Source organism: Stegostoma tigrinum, chromosome 1, assembly GCF_030684315.1.
Source record: "Stegostoma tigrinum isolate sSteTig4 chromosome 1, sSteTig4.hap1, whole genome shotgun sequence".
NCBI lineage: Eukaryota > Metazoa > Chordata > Chondrichthyes > Orectolobiformes > Stegostomatidae > Stegostoma > Stegostoma tigrinum.
In genome coordinates, this window is record NC_081354.1 from 14,400,970 (window position 1) to 14,420,813 (window position 19,844).

General features: G+C 41.9%; 1 protein-coding gene across 8 annotated transcripts in view; it reads left to right on the top strand.

Annotated features, from left to right (window-relative positions):
* Positions 1 to 19,844, top strand: part of sh2d4a (SH2 domain containing 4A) — a 45,012-nt gene that overhangs the window by 12,280 nt on the left and 12,888 nt on the right. For all 8 annotated transcript variants that reach the window (XM_048543343.2, XM_059653439.1, XM_048543332.2 and 5 more), the window contains 3 exons: positions 4,756 to 4,915; positions 9,671 to 9,827; positions 12,918 to 13,065. In XM_048543343.2, coding sequence (XP_048399300.1) covers positions 4,756 to 4,915; positions 9,671 to 9,827; positions 12,918 to 13,065 — 465 coding nt within the window. The remainder of the gene's footprint in view (positions 1 to 4,755; positions 4,916 to 9,670; positions 9,828 to 12,917; positions 13,066 to 19,844) is intronic.

Here is a 19,844-nt window from a genome sequence, read left to right on the forward strand (position 1 = left end):
GGGCTGTGACATTTCAAGCCAGTCACCTGTGACTGTCAGTTGTCTTGCAGAACCAAGGATTCCTCAATTGAATTCACACCCTAGAGTCATGCTTCACCTTCCTGCTGCTACTGTGGTGAGAGTAAATTCTCTTTTTTTAGTTTCTTTCTCACCTGTTGGTGAGTGTGGTATTGGAGCATGGAACAAATGCATTGTTGATGTACAATGTCTCTGCAATGATTTATTTGTAACTGATTATTGTTCTCCATTTTCATTTGCAACTGCTGATTTTTGAGCATTGAAGCAAAATATTACAGATGTTGGAAATCTGAAACAGACTGTGTGCTCTGAACAGTCATGTCAACTTGAAACACTGTTTCTCTCCATAGTCCTGCTGGGTATTTCCAGAGTCCACAAAGTGCTAGATTGGCTGCAAATAAGAAATGAGAAGCCTGGCAGTATGAGTGGAGAGAGGAAAAGTTCTTAACAGTTAAGAGTCCAAGAAGACTTGCTCCTTCAGAAGTGGCTTGTATTTATTACATAAACTTTATAAGTTTGCTCATTACGTAAAGCCAGAAATGCATGGCTCTCTGTCTGAGAGTTATCCAATCAGTTCCATATACCTCTGGCTTTCCACAGAGCCCTGCAAATCTCACTCCGTCAACCACCTTAATGAAATTGTAAATTGCAGGAAAAGAAATCATAATTTTAAAAAAATATATATTGACTGTAGCTGAAAGTCTTCACGTTCACTGCGTGCTAGTTTTTTTAATGCAGCTTGAGGGAAAATAAAAGCAAAGTTTGGTTTCGGTTGGAATTCTCAGGCAAAGCATTGAGGCAAATCCAGTTGCCTGTTTTAGAATCGGCAGGAAAAATGGACAGGATAAAACTTTTCAGCAATTTTGAGATCATGCTTAACAAAATTTCCTTGGAAAATTAAACAGCACAAAAAGCAAGAGCTTGAAGGCTGGAGTTGTCAATGTATTTAAAATAGGTAGCAGGCTATTCAGCTCCCAACGCTCTGCTTCTGACCCAAAGGAAGCTGATGTGGGGGAATTTGCTGCTTTGCCAAAGCTGTCGTTTTGTTTTGTAAGGTCTACCCAGCACCATCGAACCCAGTATGTGATTAAATTAGGAACTGATGCAGAATGGAGACTTGTGGCTCAGTGCTATGCTATTTTCCCTTTGGAATGAAATTGACTGGAACTGTGTGAAAATATCAGTCAAGGACAAGTGAAGCCTTCATTTAATGTAAATATGCCAGACCAGTGCCTGGTTTGTGGGTGAGCCACGTTGACACTAAATTAAATTGATTGAAGCTGATCTCAAGAGCCTCAAATTTTGAGAGTGCAGAGAGAGCAATTTAAAATTAAATAAGGTACTTTATTCCCGTGGTGTCGTTTGTGATCTCAAAGTCTCAAGCATTTTACAGCTAATGAAACATTTGAAATGTAGCCACTGTTTTAATGTAGGAAATGTGCCATCAATTTCCACCATGTTCAGTGTGATAATGTCTGGAATATCACTTCTTAACAAAAGCTAAGTACTACAAATGTTGGAAATCTGGAATTAAAAACAGAATATGCTGGAAAACTCCAGGTCTGGCAGCACCTGAGGTGTGTGAAATTGACAATTGCCTCCAAAGGCTGTTGTTCAGAGTTGTTTCTTAAATCTTGGTTGAGGAGTTAACACTATCTAGCATTTTGTTTTAAAATATTCTGGTGTCTCAACCAAAAGGAGAGGGATTCTGATTTTTTTTTATAAACCTAAGCTTGATTAAATTTTTGTCTGGCAAGGATATCGAGGAATAAATAACAAGGGTGGGTGGTTGAATTTGAAGTACAGATCAGTCATGATTGAATTCACTGAAGCTGACTTGTCCACTGTTGTATCAGAGATAATGGGAAATGCAGATGCTGGAAAATCCGAGATATTTGTCTACTCTTGTCCCTGTTTCCCCAGATCAATGGGATTGGGCTCAATTCTGTATTTCTACATCAAATATAGTCTGGATTTTGGCCACAGGGCCAAGACCTACAATGCTTGGTTGATTAAATCAGTGAATGTATTATTGTGGGTTAGCCCTGGTTGAAAACAAAGACTGAAGGAGAAATGAAAGCTGACCTGGGAAATGGGAGTGTTGGGTTGAAGGAGTTTCTGAGATCATCATCAAATCCAGGGAAAAGCAAAATGACGATGAAAATGGATGTTATTATCTGGAAATTTTATGTCTGACGCAAGTGTATATTTGATCAAGAGAATCAATAAATCTGACTATGGTGGAGGAATGAATTTAAGTGGAATACTCGTCCACCTATCCTACCATCTTTTAATATACGTACACACCAGGTCCTTCTAATTCTGCATGGTCTGTTGAATAGCACGGTTTATTCTACATTGTTTATTTTTAAACTAAAATTTATCCCTCCGACGCTGTTCTATATCGAACTTCATCTGCAACTTTCTGCCCAAACCACTAATTTTTCAGTGTCCTTTTTTGAAGTTCTACACTGACCACCTTGCCGTTTACAGTTCTCCCAAGTTTTGTGTTATCCTTAAACTTTGAAATTGTCCCTGGCACACCAAAACCCAGATCATGAATAAATATCTTTTTTAAAAAAAAACAACTGCTGGAGAGACTTGCCACTTCTAGCCTGAAAAATGGCCATTTACCATTACTGTCTGATTCATATTCCATAGCCAGTTTTGTATTCACATTGCTAAAGAGTACCTTTTTGGAAGTCCATGAACACCACTTCAACAGCCTCCCCCTCACCTATATCCCTCTGTCACTTCAAAAACCTCCAGCAAATTTGTTAGATGCTATTTTTGCATAACATCTTTGCTGGTGCTTCCAATTTAATCCATATTTTCCCGTGTGACTTAATTATATCGCAAATAATTGTTGCCCACCAACTAAATTAAACTGACTGGTCTGTAATTGCTGGGCCAATCTTTACAAACGTTTTCAATGAGGATGTGATGATTGCAATTCTCCAATCCTCCAGCACCACTCCTGAATCTGGGGAAGATTGAAAGATGTTGCTAATAGCCTCCACAATTTGCACCCTCTCTCTTCCTTCAAGAGCCTTGGATACATTTCATTCAGTCCTGGTACCTTGTCAGCTTTTAAGTTGTAACAGATCTCCTAATGCTGCCTGTGACTGAGTTTTCTATTGTCAGCATAGCCTGGAAAGCATCTGCCTCAGATGCAAAGAGATGAAAAGTATTCATTTAACACCTCAACACGTCCTCTGCCTCTATGTACAAATCCCTATTTTCATTCTTCATTTGTAAAAGGATGGCAAAAGAAGAATTAGAACAATTGATGTGCTCACAGAAGACCTTGGCTGTCTTTTTTGGTAATTCCTGTTTGCTTCTCTTATTTGATTTTTAATTTACATCTGAATCTTTATGTATATTATATAAGCAATATTTTAAAAAAAGAAGTCTCCTATGTCATTCAGGAAGCTCTTGATTTGTTTGATTCAGCTTTCTCTTTGAGGGACTATGCCTCGACCGTACTCGTACCATCTCCTGTTTGAAGGTTGCCTATTGTTCAGCTGTTAATTTTCCCCATCAACCTTTTGGTTCCTGCCTACCCTGTCCAGTTCTGTTCTTACCCACTGAAGCTGCTGTGTGCCAGTTGTTTGGTCAATTTTTTTTTCTCCATCATCCTAAACCCTATGATACAATGATCACTGTTCCCTAAATGTTCCTCCACTGTAACCTGATGTACTTGGCCCAGGTCATTACCAAGAAGCAGGTCTAGCAGAGTCTCCTTTTCTAGCTTTCATTTTGTAATCTACCCTTGCAGAGTGAGATTTGAGCCCAGTCTTAATGCCAACAGCACCTGGTTGAGACAGGATGGGATTTCTGCTGTTAATGTTCCATTTAACCCTTTCGTGAGGATGATATCTGTTGAGATTGAAGTCCGTCTCGACTCTGACATTCCTCATAGTTGGATTTTCTGTTGGCAGTGGAAGAACGGCGACTCAAACTGTGTGCTCGATGTCTGCCGGAAGTTGTGGAATCTTGTATGATTTTAAGAGCTTGCAACTCCCGGGAGAGGCAGAGAAAATGGGATTCAGTAGGAAGAAACTTTCAAATGGCTATTCTCATCCCTCTTGCTTAGATGATGTGTCTTTTTTTTAAAACACCAAAGTCTCTGCTGTGAATTCATCAGAAATCAGATGATCACCCTGCAGTTCATTTGAAGGGAAATCCTAAAATAGAGAATAGAAACTTCACTGTGTACTCGCAGTAGACAGTGCTGACCATTCAATGGAAAGCTTCTTATTTGAGACTGTGCCTTGACCTTGCTCTTCCCCAACCCTGCCACCATCCTGTAAACACACACTTCCTTTCTTTCTCTCGCCCTTGTGCCAAAAGGAGGAATGCAAGGAAGACTATAGTGACTTGTGGTGCAGAGACAGTGGGGACTGTAGGGTGGTAGGGGATGTGTAGTCAAAGAATCTCTCTTACCACCCTCTTCCCCCACGTTTCTGATTTCCAATTGCCATCTGCTGCCTTCTTTCATTATTTATTAAATTTCCCAGTTAAACTCTGCGAGTCAGTACACTTTGCACAATAGCGCACCCTTTGCATTGGCACTGCCAGTGCGCACATATCTACACTTATAGAATCCTTACAGTGTGGAAGCAGATGGTTTAGCACCTCAGGTCCACATTAATCCCTCTGAAGGGCATCCCACCTCTCTAAACATTTATTTTAAATGTTTACCAGCTTTCAAACTTTTCCTTGTTTCACATACAGAGAATGGGAAATCAGTGAGCTGGTTACTGGCAGCTGATAATGACGTGTGGGTCTGGGTAATGGGCGAGGGCCCAGGAGACAAACCATACGATCAAATTTGTGACGAAATTATTGCAGAGAGAGCAAGACAACAGGCACACAAAGAGGCAGGAGAACTGAGGTAAGGAGCACCCCTTTTAGTATTTTGCAGTAACATCATTCTTCGCTCACTAAAGGCTGTAAATATGAAAATCGAATGTACAGTGCAAAAAGGATCTTTTTAAACTGTCCTCAAAAAGGCAAAAGCTGTGTTCTCTGGCTCATATGACACAGGAGCAAGAGTAGGCCATTTGGCCCTTCAGCCTGTCCATCCATTCAATAAGATCATGTTTGATCCGGTTATGGTCTCACCTCCTATTTACTGTCTGCCCCTCCATAAGCCTTAACTCCCTGGTCTATCAAAAGTTGATCTAACTCTGCCTATTGGTACCATTCCTAATTCTGAATCAGCATGCACTGTATTTGAACTCCAACCTAGACTGTCCAGAATGGTGGAGGCTCACAACTTTAAATCTGAGTTGATAGTGAATGGGGCACTCGTGATGATTGTGCTTTGCTCCCTCAATTATCTTCATTTATTGCCCATCCCTAATTAACTCAACTGCCGACTTGGCAACCACGTTGCTATGGGCCTGCGGCCACACATAGGCCAGACCAGGTAAGGACACCAGTTCTTCCCAAAAGGACATGGTTTTGTTGTTGTCATTGGATTCTTACTTTGAGATTTAAAAAAAAATGAATTCGAACGCACTATCTGCCATGGTGAGATCTGAATGTGAACCCTTCAGAACATTACCTGGTTAACTGGATTAATAACCAGTGATGACACAGTTAGGCCATTACTTCCCCTTCTATCAGAGATTTCGTTGCAAGTTCCCAGAGCCTGTTTGAACTGTGCTGTTCTGTAGCATTAAAACTTGAGAGGAGCAGAGCAGAAGTAGGCCATTCATCCCTTGGGTCTGCATTGCCAAATGCTGAGATCACTGAAAGTTCTCATGTATCTGAGTATTTTAATATGTTCTGTGCACATTGATGTAAGCTGTGAATTATGTTGGGGGGGGGAGGTGCGGTGTCAGTTACATGCAAAGTTATGGAAAATGTCAAAAGGGAGGCTCAGCAGAGGCTGAAATTTCCACAACAACTAATAGGACAGAGTATAGACAGTCAGGAATCTAACTTCAGTCACAGCAGATAAGGGGACAACTATGAGGAGAGGGGCAGTCAACACAGGACTGAGGGTGTTGCACTTAAATGCATGTGATATACGAAACAAGATAAATGAGATTGTAGCGTGGGTTGGAATTGATGGGTATGATGCCATGGGTATCACAGAGAAATGACTGCAGGGGGTTTGGGGCTGGGAACTAAATATCCAAGGATACGCATCCTTTCAAAAGGATAGGCAGGTGGGCAAATGGGGAAAGGCTAACTTGTTGGCAAGAAATGAAATTAGCAAGAAGTGATGTAGAGTCAGAAGGCATAGAATCGGTGTGGGTAGAATTGAGGAACCACAAAGGAGAAAACATCCTGATGGGAGTTGTGTACGAGTGGTCTCGTTACACTCAGGATGTGGGAAGTAAATCAGGTGATAGCAAGGCATTCAAGAAAGGCACTGTCACATTATCTTGGGGGACTTCAATATGCTGGTGGATTGGTAAGATCATATTGATAGTGGATCTCAAGGCAAGGAATTCGTGGAATGTCTAAGGGTTTTGTTTGGGAGAAGCTTGTGTTGCAGCCCACTTGGGAACAAACAATTCTGGGTTTGATGTGTAATGAGGCAGACTTGATTAGGGAGTCTAAGGTGAAGGAACCCTTAGGGGGCAGTGACCGTGATGTGATAGGATTTATCATGCAGTTGGAGAGGGAGAAGCTAGAATCAGATGTAACTTTATTACAAATGAGTAGAGGGAAGGGCGTAAATCTGAAATGCCGACTTACCTGCCCCTTTTCTGCTGCTTGACCTGTGTTTCTCCAGATCCTCACTTTCTTAATTACAAAGACATGCCGGAGAAGATGGGGGGGAAAGCCTAGTATGGAAGATGGTGGAGTGCAATAGCAGAAGTTTCTGGGGTAATTCAGGAGGCACAGCAGAAATTTTTCCCAAGAAGGAAGAAACATACTAAGGGGAGGACAATGTAGCCATGTCTGACAAAGGAAGTCAGGGACAGCATAAAAGCAAAAGAAAGAGTATACAATCAGCTGAAGAATAGTGGGAAACCAGAAGATTGGGAAGCCTTTAAAAGCCAGCCAGGGATAACATTTTTAGAACAAAACAATAAGGGTGGGGCCAAAGATGATGAAATGAGTGAGCTAGCTAGTAAGATTAAAGAAGATTGCAAGACTGTGTTTTAGATATCTAAAACACACAGAGGCAAGAGTGAACATTGGACCGCTGGAAAATGAGGCTGGACAAGTAGTATTGGGGAACAAGAATGGCAGAGGAACTGAAAAAGTACTTTGTGATCAGAGATAATGGGAACTCCAGATGCTGGAGAATCCAAGATAACAAAGTGTGGAGCTGGATGAACACAGCAGGCCAAGCAGCATCTCAGGACCACAAAAGCTTTTGTGCTCCTGAGATGCTGCTTGGCCTGCTGTGTTCATCCAGCTACACGCTTTGTTATCTTGAAAAGGTACTTTGCATCAGTTTTCATTGTGGAAGATGCAGACAGCATACCAGAATTTGACAGTCAGTAGATGGAGGTGAATGGAGTGGCCACCAGCCAGGAGAAGGTGCTGGGGAAGCCGAAAGGTCTGAAGGCTGATAAATTACACAGCCCAGATGGACTACACCCCAGAGTTTTGGAGGAGATAGCTGAGGAGATTGAAGAGGCATTGGTGGTGATTTTTCGGGAATAAGAAGTCAGGGAGGGTCCCAGGGGACTAGAAAATTGGCTAATGTGACCTCTCCATTTTCATAGAGAGAGAGGCAGAAGACAGGAATCTAGTTAGCCTGACCTTGATGGTAAGATTTTAGAGACCATTATTAAGGATGAGACTATGGAGTACTGGAAAATGTGTTGTAAAATAGGACTAAGTTGGCACAGATTTGTCATGAGGAAGTCACACCTGACAAATCTGTTTGAATTCTCGGAGAAGGTAATGTGCAAGTTAGACAAAAGAAAGGCAGCAGACGTGATCTGTTTGGATTTCCAGAAGGCTTTTGACAAGGTGCCACATAAGAGGCTGCTAAATAAGGTAAGAGCCCATGGTGGTTCGGGCGTGGATAGAGGATTGGCTATCTGCCAGATAGCCAGAGTGTGAAGAGAGAGGATTTTCTTTTCGGGATGCTACCTGGTGACTACTGGAGTCCTGCCGGGGTCAATGTTGAGACCAAAACTATTCGTGTTAAACAAGCCCACACCAATACTCAGAGCATCCCATCCAGACCCACTTAATCTATCTCTCCCTGAACACTGTGGGAAATTTTAGCATGGCCAATCCACTGGCTTGAACAGGGGGAAAGGCTTTGAAAATCTGAAGCAGAAAGAGACTTGGGAGTACAAGTTTGGGATTTTAAGGGTAGCATACAGATTCAGTTAGTTAGGCAAATGTAATGTTAGCATTTATTTCAAGAGGGCTAGAATACAAGAGCAGAGATGTACTATTGAGGCTGTAAAAGCTGCATTTGGAATGTTGAGTGGTTATGGCCTCTGCATCTAAGGAAGAATGTGACTGGAGGCCATCCAGAGGAGGTATACAAGAATGATCCTGAGACTGTAGGACTTGTCATACGAGGAGTGGTTGAGGACTCTAGGCCTGTATTTGGAGTTTGGAAGGATGAGGGGAAATCTGAAAGTTACAAGCCTGAATGGAGAGGAGGTTTCCACCAGTAGGAGCAGCTAGGACTCGAGGACATTGCCTCAATGAGGGATGACCCTTTCAAACAGGTGAGAGGAATTTCTTTCAACCCTTTGGCACAGGTGTGATTCTTGATTGGTCAGGGATTCTTGATTGATCAGGGGTTACAAGGAAAAGGCAGGACAATGGGGTTGAAAAACATATCTGCCGTGATCAAATGGTAGATTAGACTTGATAGATCAAATTGTCTAATTCTTCTATATGTTGCAGTTTGGAATTGTTTTTTGAGTGCAAGTGAAAATTGTGTTTTGGGTTTTGTGTAAAAGCTGTTGTTTAAAAATTTTTAAACGTAAGTGGAGTATTTTGGAATTATTTTTGCTGCATGTCTTCAAATACCTGAATGTGTTCTATGTGGAGACAGTTTGTTTTACCTTACTTTCCCCTATTAATAAACTTTTTGTATTACTCGAACAAAGTCTGCAACATCCGATTATTTATGTTTCAGAAACAGCAGCACTATACAAACAAAACTGAAACCACGTGAGCTACAAAGCCAGTCTGGGATCTGACTTGTTCAGCAATAATATGTACATTGTGGACCAAAGGGCCTGTTCCTGCGCTGTACTGCTCTAACATCAGCTGGGACGATAAGTGTGGGGTGAATTTCAGGCCCACAGGTGGTAGCTGCATGTTCCCTCTCCAGGCCCTCAATGTAGTGTACAAGCTTCTTGTCTTGTCTTTTCCCCTCCTACTTGTTTTCTGAAAATGTTGACTCGGTTGGTGTTAATTTCTAGGTGTCAGATATCCATTGATACCTTTATCTGAATCATAACTATGTACTTGTTTAATGTTGGTGCACTGGCGGCTGGTCAAGGAACAGGAGCATTTGTTTCTAGCTAACTTTTTAAATGCCTAAACTATCGAGATTGAGATCAGTAACGGTCACCCCTAGAGAGGTGTTCTATGTTTAACTTGGATTTGAAGATTGAGTCTTTCCAGGATATCTCAAGCACCCAGTAGAGGCACTTGCCGATTTTAGGTTGACTTATTTAATAAGCTCTTTCTTTGACAGGAAGGTGAAGGAGAAGGAACTGATCCGAAGATTCTCGACCTCACTTCGGCTGGAGAACAAAGGTATCAGCAGACAGAAGGAGGCTGAGAAGAAAGCTGAAATGGATCAGGCCACAAAAGTGGCTGCAGAGCAGGAGCGAATCCAAATGGAACTTAAGGTAAGCTACACACCCCTCCCCTTGGTTACTCTTGTAGGAGTACAGGAGCGGCACTAGCTGCCAGTTCCGCTCTAGGCTGTAGGCCATTCTGCCTCTCAAAAATATTGTCATTTGCTTCGTCTACTTGAACTGCAGTACTCTTGGTGTATTTACAAGAAAATTGCTCATCACCGGTTTGATGGGAAAATTTGGGGTGGCAAGTAAATGCTCGTGCTATGAGAACAAAATAGTCTAGCTCCAATGTAGGCACTGTGGAATTTTGACTACGGGCAGTGAGTGTAAAAAGACTGGTGGAATATTGGGGTTTATTGCCACTATGAATGATCTTGACCTATTGTGGGACATCTCATGATGTAGCAATGGAATCTTTTTACCCACTTCTGAACCTGTCAGCCAGGATTTGTCCAAATCTGGACAACAACCTGAACCATTTAGGCTTTCCAGTTCTCTTCCACATGTGCTGATTCCTGCAGGGATAACTTGGCTGAGTAGCAATGAACATCTCAACAGTGTGGCTGTTCATGCCAAAGGAAGACAGTAGCCAAGCCAGGGGTGGTTGGTTTATTATTATTATTTTTTAAAACTGTCCCTGGTCCACTTGATTTAATAAGTAAGCAGGGCTTACTTGGGATTAACTTGAAGGTCAAGAAGCCTAACAGGAAGCACTTCCTACCTCAGTTTGATTTGTAGCTTTTATAACTGGTATGGAGACTGAATGGAGAGCGAGGCCTGAATCTAGGCCTTGACTTATGCTAATATGTCAAAAACCCATTTCTCCTGAAGTGTGTTTTAATTCCTAAACTGAGGATATTGTTTGGACAAAATCTACTTTCATTGACTTTTAATAATCTGGATATTCAGAAAGGTATTTGAAAAAATATCCCATTTCCTGGAACACAATATGTTAAGTGTGAATCGCAAAGATGTTTAATATATTTGCGTTCTGAAAGGAATCTTTCAGTTAGTAATTTGTTTCCAGTTTTGTTGATTAATCTGTGTAACATATATTTAGAACCTTGATTCCAAAATGCTTATCAAAGAATGTAACACCGGGCATCGCTTCCTTCCCTTTTTTCTGCAGTTTGAGAGCCACTGTGTGTTGTTGGCTACGTTGCTAATCTCTGTTCAGTAAAAATATTTCTATTAACTCAAACTCATAAGTGAATAAAATTAGGTGTAGATTTGGATGAACACAGCAGGCCAAGCAGCCTCAGGAACTGGAAGGCTGACATTTCGGGCCTAGACCCTTCGAAACATAAGCCGGCCTGCTGCATTGATCCAGCTCTGCATCTTGTTATCTTGGATTCTCCAGCATTTGCAGTTCCTACTATCAGCGAACAACATTATCTACTTTACACTTAATTTATGAATTTTAACCTTGCATGAAATTTGCTATTAAATTTTTATTACCTATTCTCCTGTAACAGATTAGTAATATATCTCGGTTAGTTCGGGTCTTTTATTTTGGGTTTTTGTTTTGCTTAAGCTTGCAAGTTATTTTCATTTGCGTCTAAATTTGATCAAAATGTGTCTTTGCTTATTGGCATACAACCAGATGAGTGTTTAGAACTATTTTATCTTCTTGGACTGTGGGCCTTGATTCTCATTGCTTTGAGCTCCTGTACAACCCAAATACAAAGTGAATAAAAGTTTAAAGGTTCTTTTTGTCCCCAGTGATCCCATTATAATCAAAAGTGAATGAAATTTCACATGTCCTTTAAACCAAGATGGTGATCAGAATAGCAGCTGGCTCAATAGATGCCATTTTTAAAATTGCTTGTTGAAATAGGATACATATTTAGTTTTATTTAGTCTTTTTACTAACCTTCAGTACACTTGTTACATGCCATAGGAAGTTACTTCCATTCAGCTCCCTCAAATGAAGCTTGTAAAAATTAAGCAGGGTTTTAACCTGTGTGAAATGAGCATTCCTTTGCACAGAGTCTAGAAATACATAACCTGCATCATTGCTCCCCAGTGTAGATACTGTAAATATTGACCCCCTTCAGTTTGTTTACTTTGGGAGCCAAGGAAACGTGAGCTGGAGGGAGTGTCAAGGTTTAGGGTAAAGAATTAATGCAACATGAGCCTTAGATATATTCTGCTCTTTTTTTAAAGATATGAGTCTTTTGATGAATGGATGGGTAATTTTTAGATTGGTGGGTGTGTGAGGGAGGAGAGAGAGATTTGACAACACTGAGTTAGATCAGTTACTAACCAGTGGAGTGCTTGCAGGGTAACCGAATGAGCAAGTCCAATGTATCTGGTCTAAGTCTCAGACACTGAGCTTGATATTGGACATGTTTGTGGAGAATTGTGGCAATCGGCCCATTGAAGGTTAAAACTTTCTGGGCAATTCCAGCGTGCATGTACAGAGCAAAATTTTCCCATGTGGTCCTGATGGGCATCTCTCAATCCAACAAGACACACACTGGAACATGTGGGCCATCGTTTTTTTTTGATTATTAACAAATATGTCTGAAACCCATTTTTACATGGCATTGTTTTGAAATCTTCCCCCTCACTCTTTGCAGTCTTAACAACAAAACATCTGAATAGAAACCTTAAGTTTCAGCTAACATTTCAGTGTTGTGCTCCAGATCAGCAGGTCAACACTTGGAAAAAGTCCTTCAGTCAAATCATGTCAACAAATTCTTTTGGATAGTACAATTAAATGTTACAAATCTCCTGTCCAGCACTACTTATTTTGCTTACCTGTTCAGCTTTGTACATAGTTGAGCAATGGAAGGGAATGCGAATGTGTTCTTAGTGGTTAGAATTGTTTGCTTTGCAAATAAAGAATAACTAAATGATGAGTCAAAGTGAATGACTGGAGCTCCTGAGAATATGATGCAAATGGAGATTACACTTCAGTGTAACTGGGAAATTATTATCTTTATTTTTGCACAGTATATTATGCTGGGATGTCTGTACAGTATTACTGCTTTATCATCAACTGTTTCTTAACACCAAGAACTTCCCAATCCCACCTCCCTAACTTGAGTAAAATTGTTCAAGACAACTTCTTAAAGTTAAGTTTTAAATATAAATGTTCTGAATAATTACTGAAACTAATCGATTCCTACAAAGCAAAAAGAGGAGGAGGAACGGAGGAGACAAGAGGAAGAGATTAAGCGGCTAGAAGAGGAGAGGACCCAGCAATTGTACATTAACTTAAAGGAAGCTCAAGAGATGGTGCAAAGGAATGAAAAGGAAGATCCTGAATGGCGCGAGAGCTGTAAGTGTAAATCACCCCCAGCACATGTCCAGCTTTGAGCCAACTTGTCATTGACCTGCGGTTTCGCATTGTCTTTAATTGTCTTTGTAACACTTAGTTGCAGAAAAGAGCCAATGTTATATTGGAGGTGCCTAACCCCTCAAATCATAAAGGCAAGAAAATGCTGGCTTAGCAGTCATGTCACTGGGCCTTGTAATCCAAAGATAGCAGCTGGCAAAATTTTGATGTGGTTAACGAATCTGGAATGGAAAGCCAGTCGCTTCGATGTTGACCATGTTAGATAGCATTTGATGGAATCCCTACAGTGTGGAATCGGGCCATTTAGCCCATTAAGCCCACACTGATCCTCTGAAGAGCAGCCCAACACCCCACCCTATCCCTGTAACCCTGCATGTCCCATCTCTAATCCACCTAACCTAAACATCCCTGGACACTATGGGCAATTTAGCTTTGCCAATCCACCTAACGTGCATGTTTTTGGGAGGAAATCGGAGCACCTGAACAAACCCACGCAGACGAGGAGAGAATGTGCAAACTCTGCTCAGTCTTGCGAGGCTGGAATTGAACCTGGAACCCTAGTGCTGTGAGGCAGTAGTGCAAACAAATGAGCCCATATTGATTGTTGTAAATCTCACCTGGTTCACTGCCCTTATTTTAGGGAAAGGAATTTGCCATCCTTGCCTCGCCTGGTTTACGTGTGAATCCAGACCCACAGTAACATCTGAATCTTAACTGTCCACTGAAATGGTGTAGTAGGCCACAAGGAATTAATAGGCAGCAAATGCTGGCCTCTCCAGTGATGCCCATATCCCATGTAAGAGTAAATTTTTTAACGAAGAATGTCTCTTGCAAATTCTTCGTCCTGAAAATGTTTTCCAAACGATGACCAACTCTGGAAGGTATTACTATTGTAATATAGGAAATAAAGCAACTGACTTGCGCACAGCAAGGACCCACAACCAGCAGTGTGTTTTTATGGTGTCGATTGAGGGATAGATATTGGCCATGACCTTGCTGAGAACACCTGAAACATAAGATGCATGAAGTCACATGCCATGTCCTCTGAAAGCAGCAGGTAAAGATACTCCCTTTAGTTACAACTGTTTTAAAAACAAACATGTCAGTAATTAGTGTTCTTGCTCATGTGGTGCTCTGTTGCTGGGGAATTGAAAATGCAAATGTAGACGTGTCGGTTTGAAAATATTCCACTGTGGAATTTGTCTTCATATCTGGGTTAGAGCATCTTGACTTTGCGTTGACATCTAACAGCTAACCTTTACAGCTGCTCCATTGACTCTGGAGGCTTGATGCCTTGAGGGAACTGTGAGCTGCCACAAGTCTGCTGCGAAAAAACGCAGGTCTCCTCATGCCTGAACCCAGACTCGTGCTGACAACTGACCTCCTGAACTGATGTCCAATTTTGAAGGCAGATTCACAAAATAGCAGGTAGAGGGAATTCAGTGTGTTGTGGAAACGGTGGATTGTGTAATGGATTGAAGTATCAAAGGGTTTTTTAAATTCATTCACGGGATGAGGGTGTCGCTGGCTAGGCAGCATTTATTGCCCATCCCTAATTGCCCAGAGGGCAGTCTAGAGTCAATCACATTGCTGTAGGTCTGAAGTCACATGTAAGCCAAACCAGGTAAGGATGGCAGTTTCCTTCCCCCAAGGACATTAGTGAACCAGATAGGTTTTATGACAATTGACGATGGGCTCATGGTCATCATGAGATTCTTAATTCCATATATTTTATTGAATTCACATTCCACCATCTGCCCTGGTGGGATTCGAACCTGGGTCCCCAGAACACGATCTGGGTTTTTGGATTTACAGTCCAGTGATTATACCACTAGGCCATTGCCTCCCTATAACTCCCCATTTACTACTGAGTGCGGTATTGATTTGTGAAGGAGCCAGAAGCTTGCAGTATGGCAAAAGAACCAGGCCGCGTTGGCTGGACTTGGCTCATTTTAGAAAAAGTGTAATTGAAATAACCTTATGACCATTTTATCTCTGCGTGATATGTTTTGTTTTAGAGGTAGGAATTCACCTGAAGTTCACGAGGTCTCCAATTAGAAAAGGTACCAGGTTGCAGATTGTGCTTTGCGGCCTGGAAGGAGCCATTTGTGTTTGGATAGTTTTCATTTGTAGCCCCTGTTTTGTTTTCTATGGTGCTGCTTTTAAATTTTGGTTGTGCGTCTGCCCCATGTGCCTGATCATTGGATATCCCGTGAATTATGAGATGGGCATATTTGGAGGGTTTCCTGGTGGGTCTGACTGGTGCAGGCAGTGGGCTGTGGAGGGGCTGTTGTAACAGAGTCTGATACAGTTTCCATGGTTCTGTCCATACTCCTTTCCATGGAGAAGGAGCATGCAGAGTTCAGAAACTCAGTACAAACCTTAAAAGGGCCAGCAATGCATCCTGTTTGTCTTTCTGACCTCCCCTTTGCGGTGACGTTTTAAAGAAGTTAATTGTATAGTCTTTTTTTGTGTCATTATTGTTGCTGTGTCCAACCAGGGCCTGTTTAACTGGTTGAAGGCTTATTTGAGCATACAAATGGTGTTGATATATTTTCCCTTGTGTTTGGTCAGAGATGAAAATGCCAAACAATGTGAATGGTGGTTTCTTATGTAGCAATAGGGACTTTGTGTTCCTTCTCCACAGATGGGAATGTGGTGTTCTGTTGGCAACGACTATATAATTGAGTATATCCAGAGCATTGATCCTGATTCAAATGTTAATAACTTATCTGTGAAGATATTATTTGTCTGGTAGCTAATCCTGCTTGAGTTATTTTGAGTTTTGTTTCTGATGTGACAGTACCATCAGCATTAAGAGAATCCCCCTAGTCCTCTCATACCACCCCACCAACCTCCAAATACAACGCATCATGCTCTGACACTTCCACCATCTACAGTTCAACCTCCCCACCAAAGACATTTTTCCATCCCCACCCTTCTCTACCTTCTGGAGAGACCACTCTCTCCACAACTCCCTTGTCCGCTCCACACTCCCCTCCAACCCCACCACACCCAGCACCTTCCCCTGCAACCGCAGGAAGTGCTACACCTGCCCCCACACCTCCTCCCTCACCCCCATCCCAGGCCCCAAGATGACTTTCCACATCAGGCAGATGTTCACCTGCACATCCACCAATGTGGTATACTGCATCCACTGTACCCAGTGTGGCTTCCTCTACATTGGGGAAACCAAGCGGAGGCTTGGGGACTGCTTTGCAGAACACCTCCGCTCGGTTCGCAATAAACAACTGCACCTCCCAGTCGCAAACCATTTCCACTCCCCCTCCCATTCTTTAGATGACATGTCCATCATGGGCCTCCTGCAGTGCAACAATGATGCCACCCAAAGGTTGCAGGAACAGCAACTCCTATTTCATTTGGGAAGCCTGCAGCCCAATGGTATCAATGTCGATTTCACAAACTACAAAATCTCCCCCCCCACCACTGCATCCCAAAACCAGCCCAGTTCGTCCCCACCTCCCTAACCTGTTCTCCCTCTCACTTATCCCCTCCTCCCACCTCAATCTGCACCTCCCTTTCCGACCTACTAACCTCATCCTGCCCCCTTGACCTGTCCGTCCTCCCCTGACTAACCTATCCCCTCCCTACCTCCCCACCTATACTCACCTCTCCACCTATCTTCTCCTCTATCCATCTTCGTTCTGCCTCCCCCTCTCTCCCTATTTATTTCAGAACCCTCTCCCCATGCCCCTTTTCTGATGAGGGGACTAGGCCCGAAACGTCAGCTTTGTGCTCCTGAGAAGCTGCTTGGCCTGCTGTGTTCATCCAGCTCCACACTTTGTTATCTCGGATTCTCCAGCATCTGCAGTGCCCATTATCTGTGAACACCATTCTGAGATCTGTGTTCTATGGTCACTGAGACATGTATTGAATTTGTATTTTTCTAACTAAAGTCCTGCAACTTGCATTCTCACCAAATGCCTCCTCTTCATGGGTTGGGCCTCCCAGCAGTGGCCAGCTCTTGGCACTGTGTTTGGTATTTTCATGAAGGAAAGTGCTTGAAATTCCCTCTAAGACTGGGCATGAAGTCTGCACGGTATTCATCAGCTTTGTAGAAAGAATGTTAAACTTGTATCCTGCTACTGATTCAAAGAATCCCATTAAACTTTCAGGCTTGAATTGTAACATTAGATAGGAAGCCCCTGTTCTCTCACTGTCTCCCAATCTGACTTTGCCTCCCTTTTAGCGAAACCTTGGCTCTACAGACAAATCCTGTTGGTGTGTGCACAGAAAGGCATCAGGTGTTTGTCCCGGATCAACGTTTAGCATAGGAAACTTTAAATTTACACAGCAATGTACTGCTGCTTGGTGCACTTACCGCACAAGATAAAATTGACTAATCGTAAGGCAATGATTGTAACTTTGCGTGTGATCAAGATGATGCAAACACTCAATGACTGATCCAACTTTCAGCTGTGGAACAATGCAGCTCTTGAACCTTGTCTGAAGATCGGCAATGGTCAGACTCAAGAAAGATGGAGTCCTAATCTATCTTGTCCATTATGACGGAGTTTGAATTTATTTTATGTTCTTCTTACTACTGCAGCAAATTGATTTATCATCATTATATAACAACAGGTCCCAAGGCTCTTCATTGGACCGTTGTGTGGCATGGGGGAAACCATAATGATGTAGTGGGTCACGCTACAATTGGGAATGCGAAAGTGGCCAGATCTGGAGCACTGTCTTGAGGTTGGGAAGCTGGAACATATTAGAGATGGGGAGGGGATGAATGGATTTGAACCAAAAAAGTGAGAATTTTAAAGTGGACGTTTTGCTCAATCAGGAGCCACTGTACATCAGCAAGCTCACGAGCAATGGTGGATCCATTGTGAGTTAAGACCCAGAAGCAGTTTTGAATGATCCTGAGCATACAAATTCATTGAATTCTTAGGGTTCTGCAGGGGAAAAGAAATCTTAGTTTTCTAAAACTCTCCACTTTTGAACAGAATGCGTTTTGTAACGGTCAAATATGTCCAACTTTGTAGGAAGTTGTTTCTTATTTACAGTGAGACCGGAGATTCAAAAGAATTGATTTTTCTTGTTTGCATGTTAGTGGGGATGAGATCATGCAGAAAGTTCCTTTAATTGGATAAGTTAAATAGTTTTCCTAAGCCAAAATGTACAGGCTACAACCTAGAAGAGTTAGTGTGAGAAAGAACTCTTTAATTTGTTTAGCACCTTTTGCATTTTAAGGATATTCCAAAACACTTGGCAACAGCAGTCAAAATTCAGAAATGTAATGTGGGAAAACTTAATGGCCAAGTATCCTGTTCACGCGTTCTTGATCTGTGAGCATTATGTACAAAATAGCAAAATTCTTCTTTTTGGCCAGCGTAGTTTCGCTTACTGTGGCATCTCATAGAATCATAGAGTTGTACAGTGCAGAAACAGACCCTTCAGTCCAACCTGTCCATTCTGATCAGGTTTCCTAAATTAATAGTCCCATTTACCAGCATTTGGCCCATTATCCCCCTCAACCCTTCCTATTTATGTACCCATCCTGATGCCTTTTAAATGTTGTAATTGTACCAGTCTCTATCGCTTCCTCTGGCAGCTCATTCCATACATGCACCACCCTCTGCGTGAAAAAGTTGCCTCTTAGGTGCCTTTTAAACATTTTCCCCCCCATCACCTTAAACCTCTGGTTTTGGACTCCTCTATCCTGTGGCGAGAAAGTTGGCTATTCACCCTATCTATGCTCCTCATGATTTTATAGATCAGTGCTATTTTCTAGATGCTTGTTAAAAGACTGTGTGGCCATTACTACGTCCATTCATTAAATGGAAATTCCTTATCTGAAAAGGCAGAATCTTTTATAACACCCTCCCTGATCTCTTGCAGTGAATGGAACATTTCCTGTTTAAAAACAGTTGTAAAATAGGGAGAAACAACTTTTGTTTTACCTCCCCGTGATATCCAATTTCAGAGCAGGAATAGAATTGAGTAACTTCTTGAAACCAAGAAAATGTTTTTGTTTCAGTTTCACAAAACTTGTCAAATCTTGTCCTTTTGTGGTGGGGTAGAAACCAAACCGGGGATTTGCCTGCTATCTTTTCAACATGCTGCAGTGAAGTGGGACTTGTCGTTGATGGCTCACGGAAACGTTTTGAAAACCAGAATGTAAAATGTCCTTGTTGCACTCTAATTATGAAAGGTTAACCAAATTAGTAGTAGCAAAGCCTTGATACTTGCTCTGTTCCTAACTTGTTGCCATGGTTACTTTATTTACTGACCGTTCCTGAATCTCCTCGCACATATGCGTATTTTTAAAGATGTGAATTATGTTCGGTCAATCTTCTCTTCCACCACTGCCACTCAAATACTCGAGGCTGAGTGCAACAGGAAGTGCATCACTCTCGAGCAGATTGTATTTTTTGTTTCCCAAAGCGCCCATGACTTGCTTGGACAGCACACTGGAAATCAAGCCCCATTATTCCTGGAGTTGTTGCAAAAGCTAAGAACGTTTTTCAAAGTATGCAAAATACCTAATTTGCCTGTTGGAATGATATACAGGCTATGTGTACGTAACAAGAGCTACAATTTGTTATAAACCGATTGTAGCAGCTGGTAAACAACTATACCTACAAATGTAACACTCTCTACTAGTTAAAACTCTCATCCTCCTCTTAACCCTCCTCCCCTCTGGATATGGATATACAGACAAAAACGAAATTTAGCATTATGGCTGAAGAGGGGAAATACTAAGGAAATGGTTCAATACAACCAATCTTCAG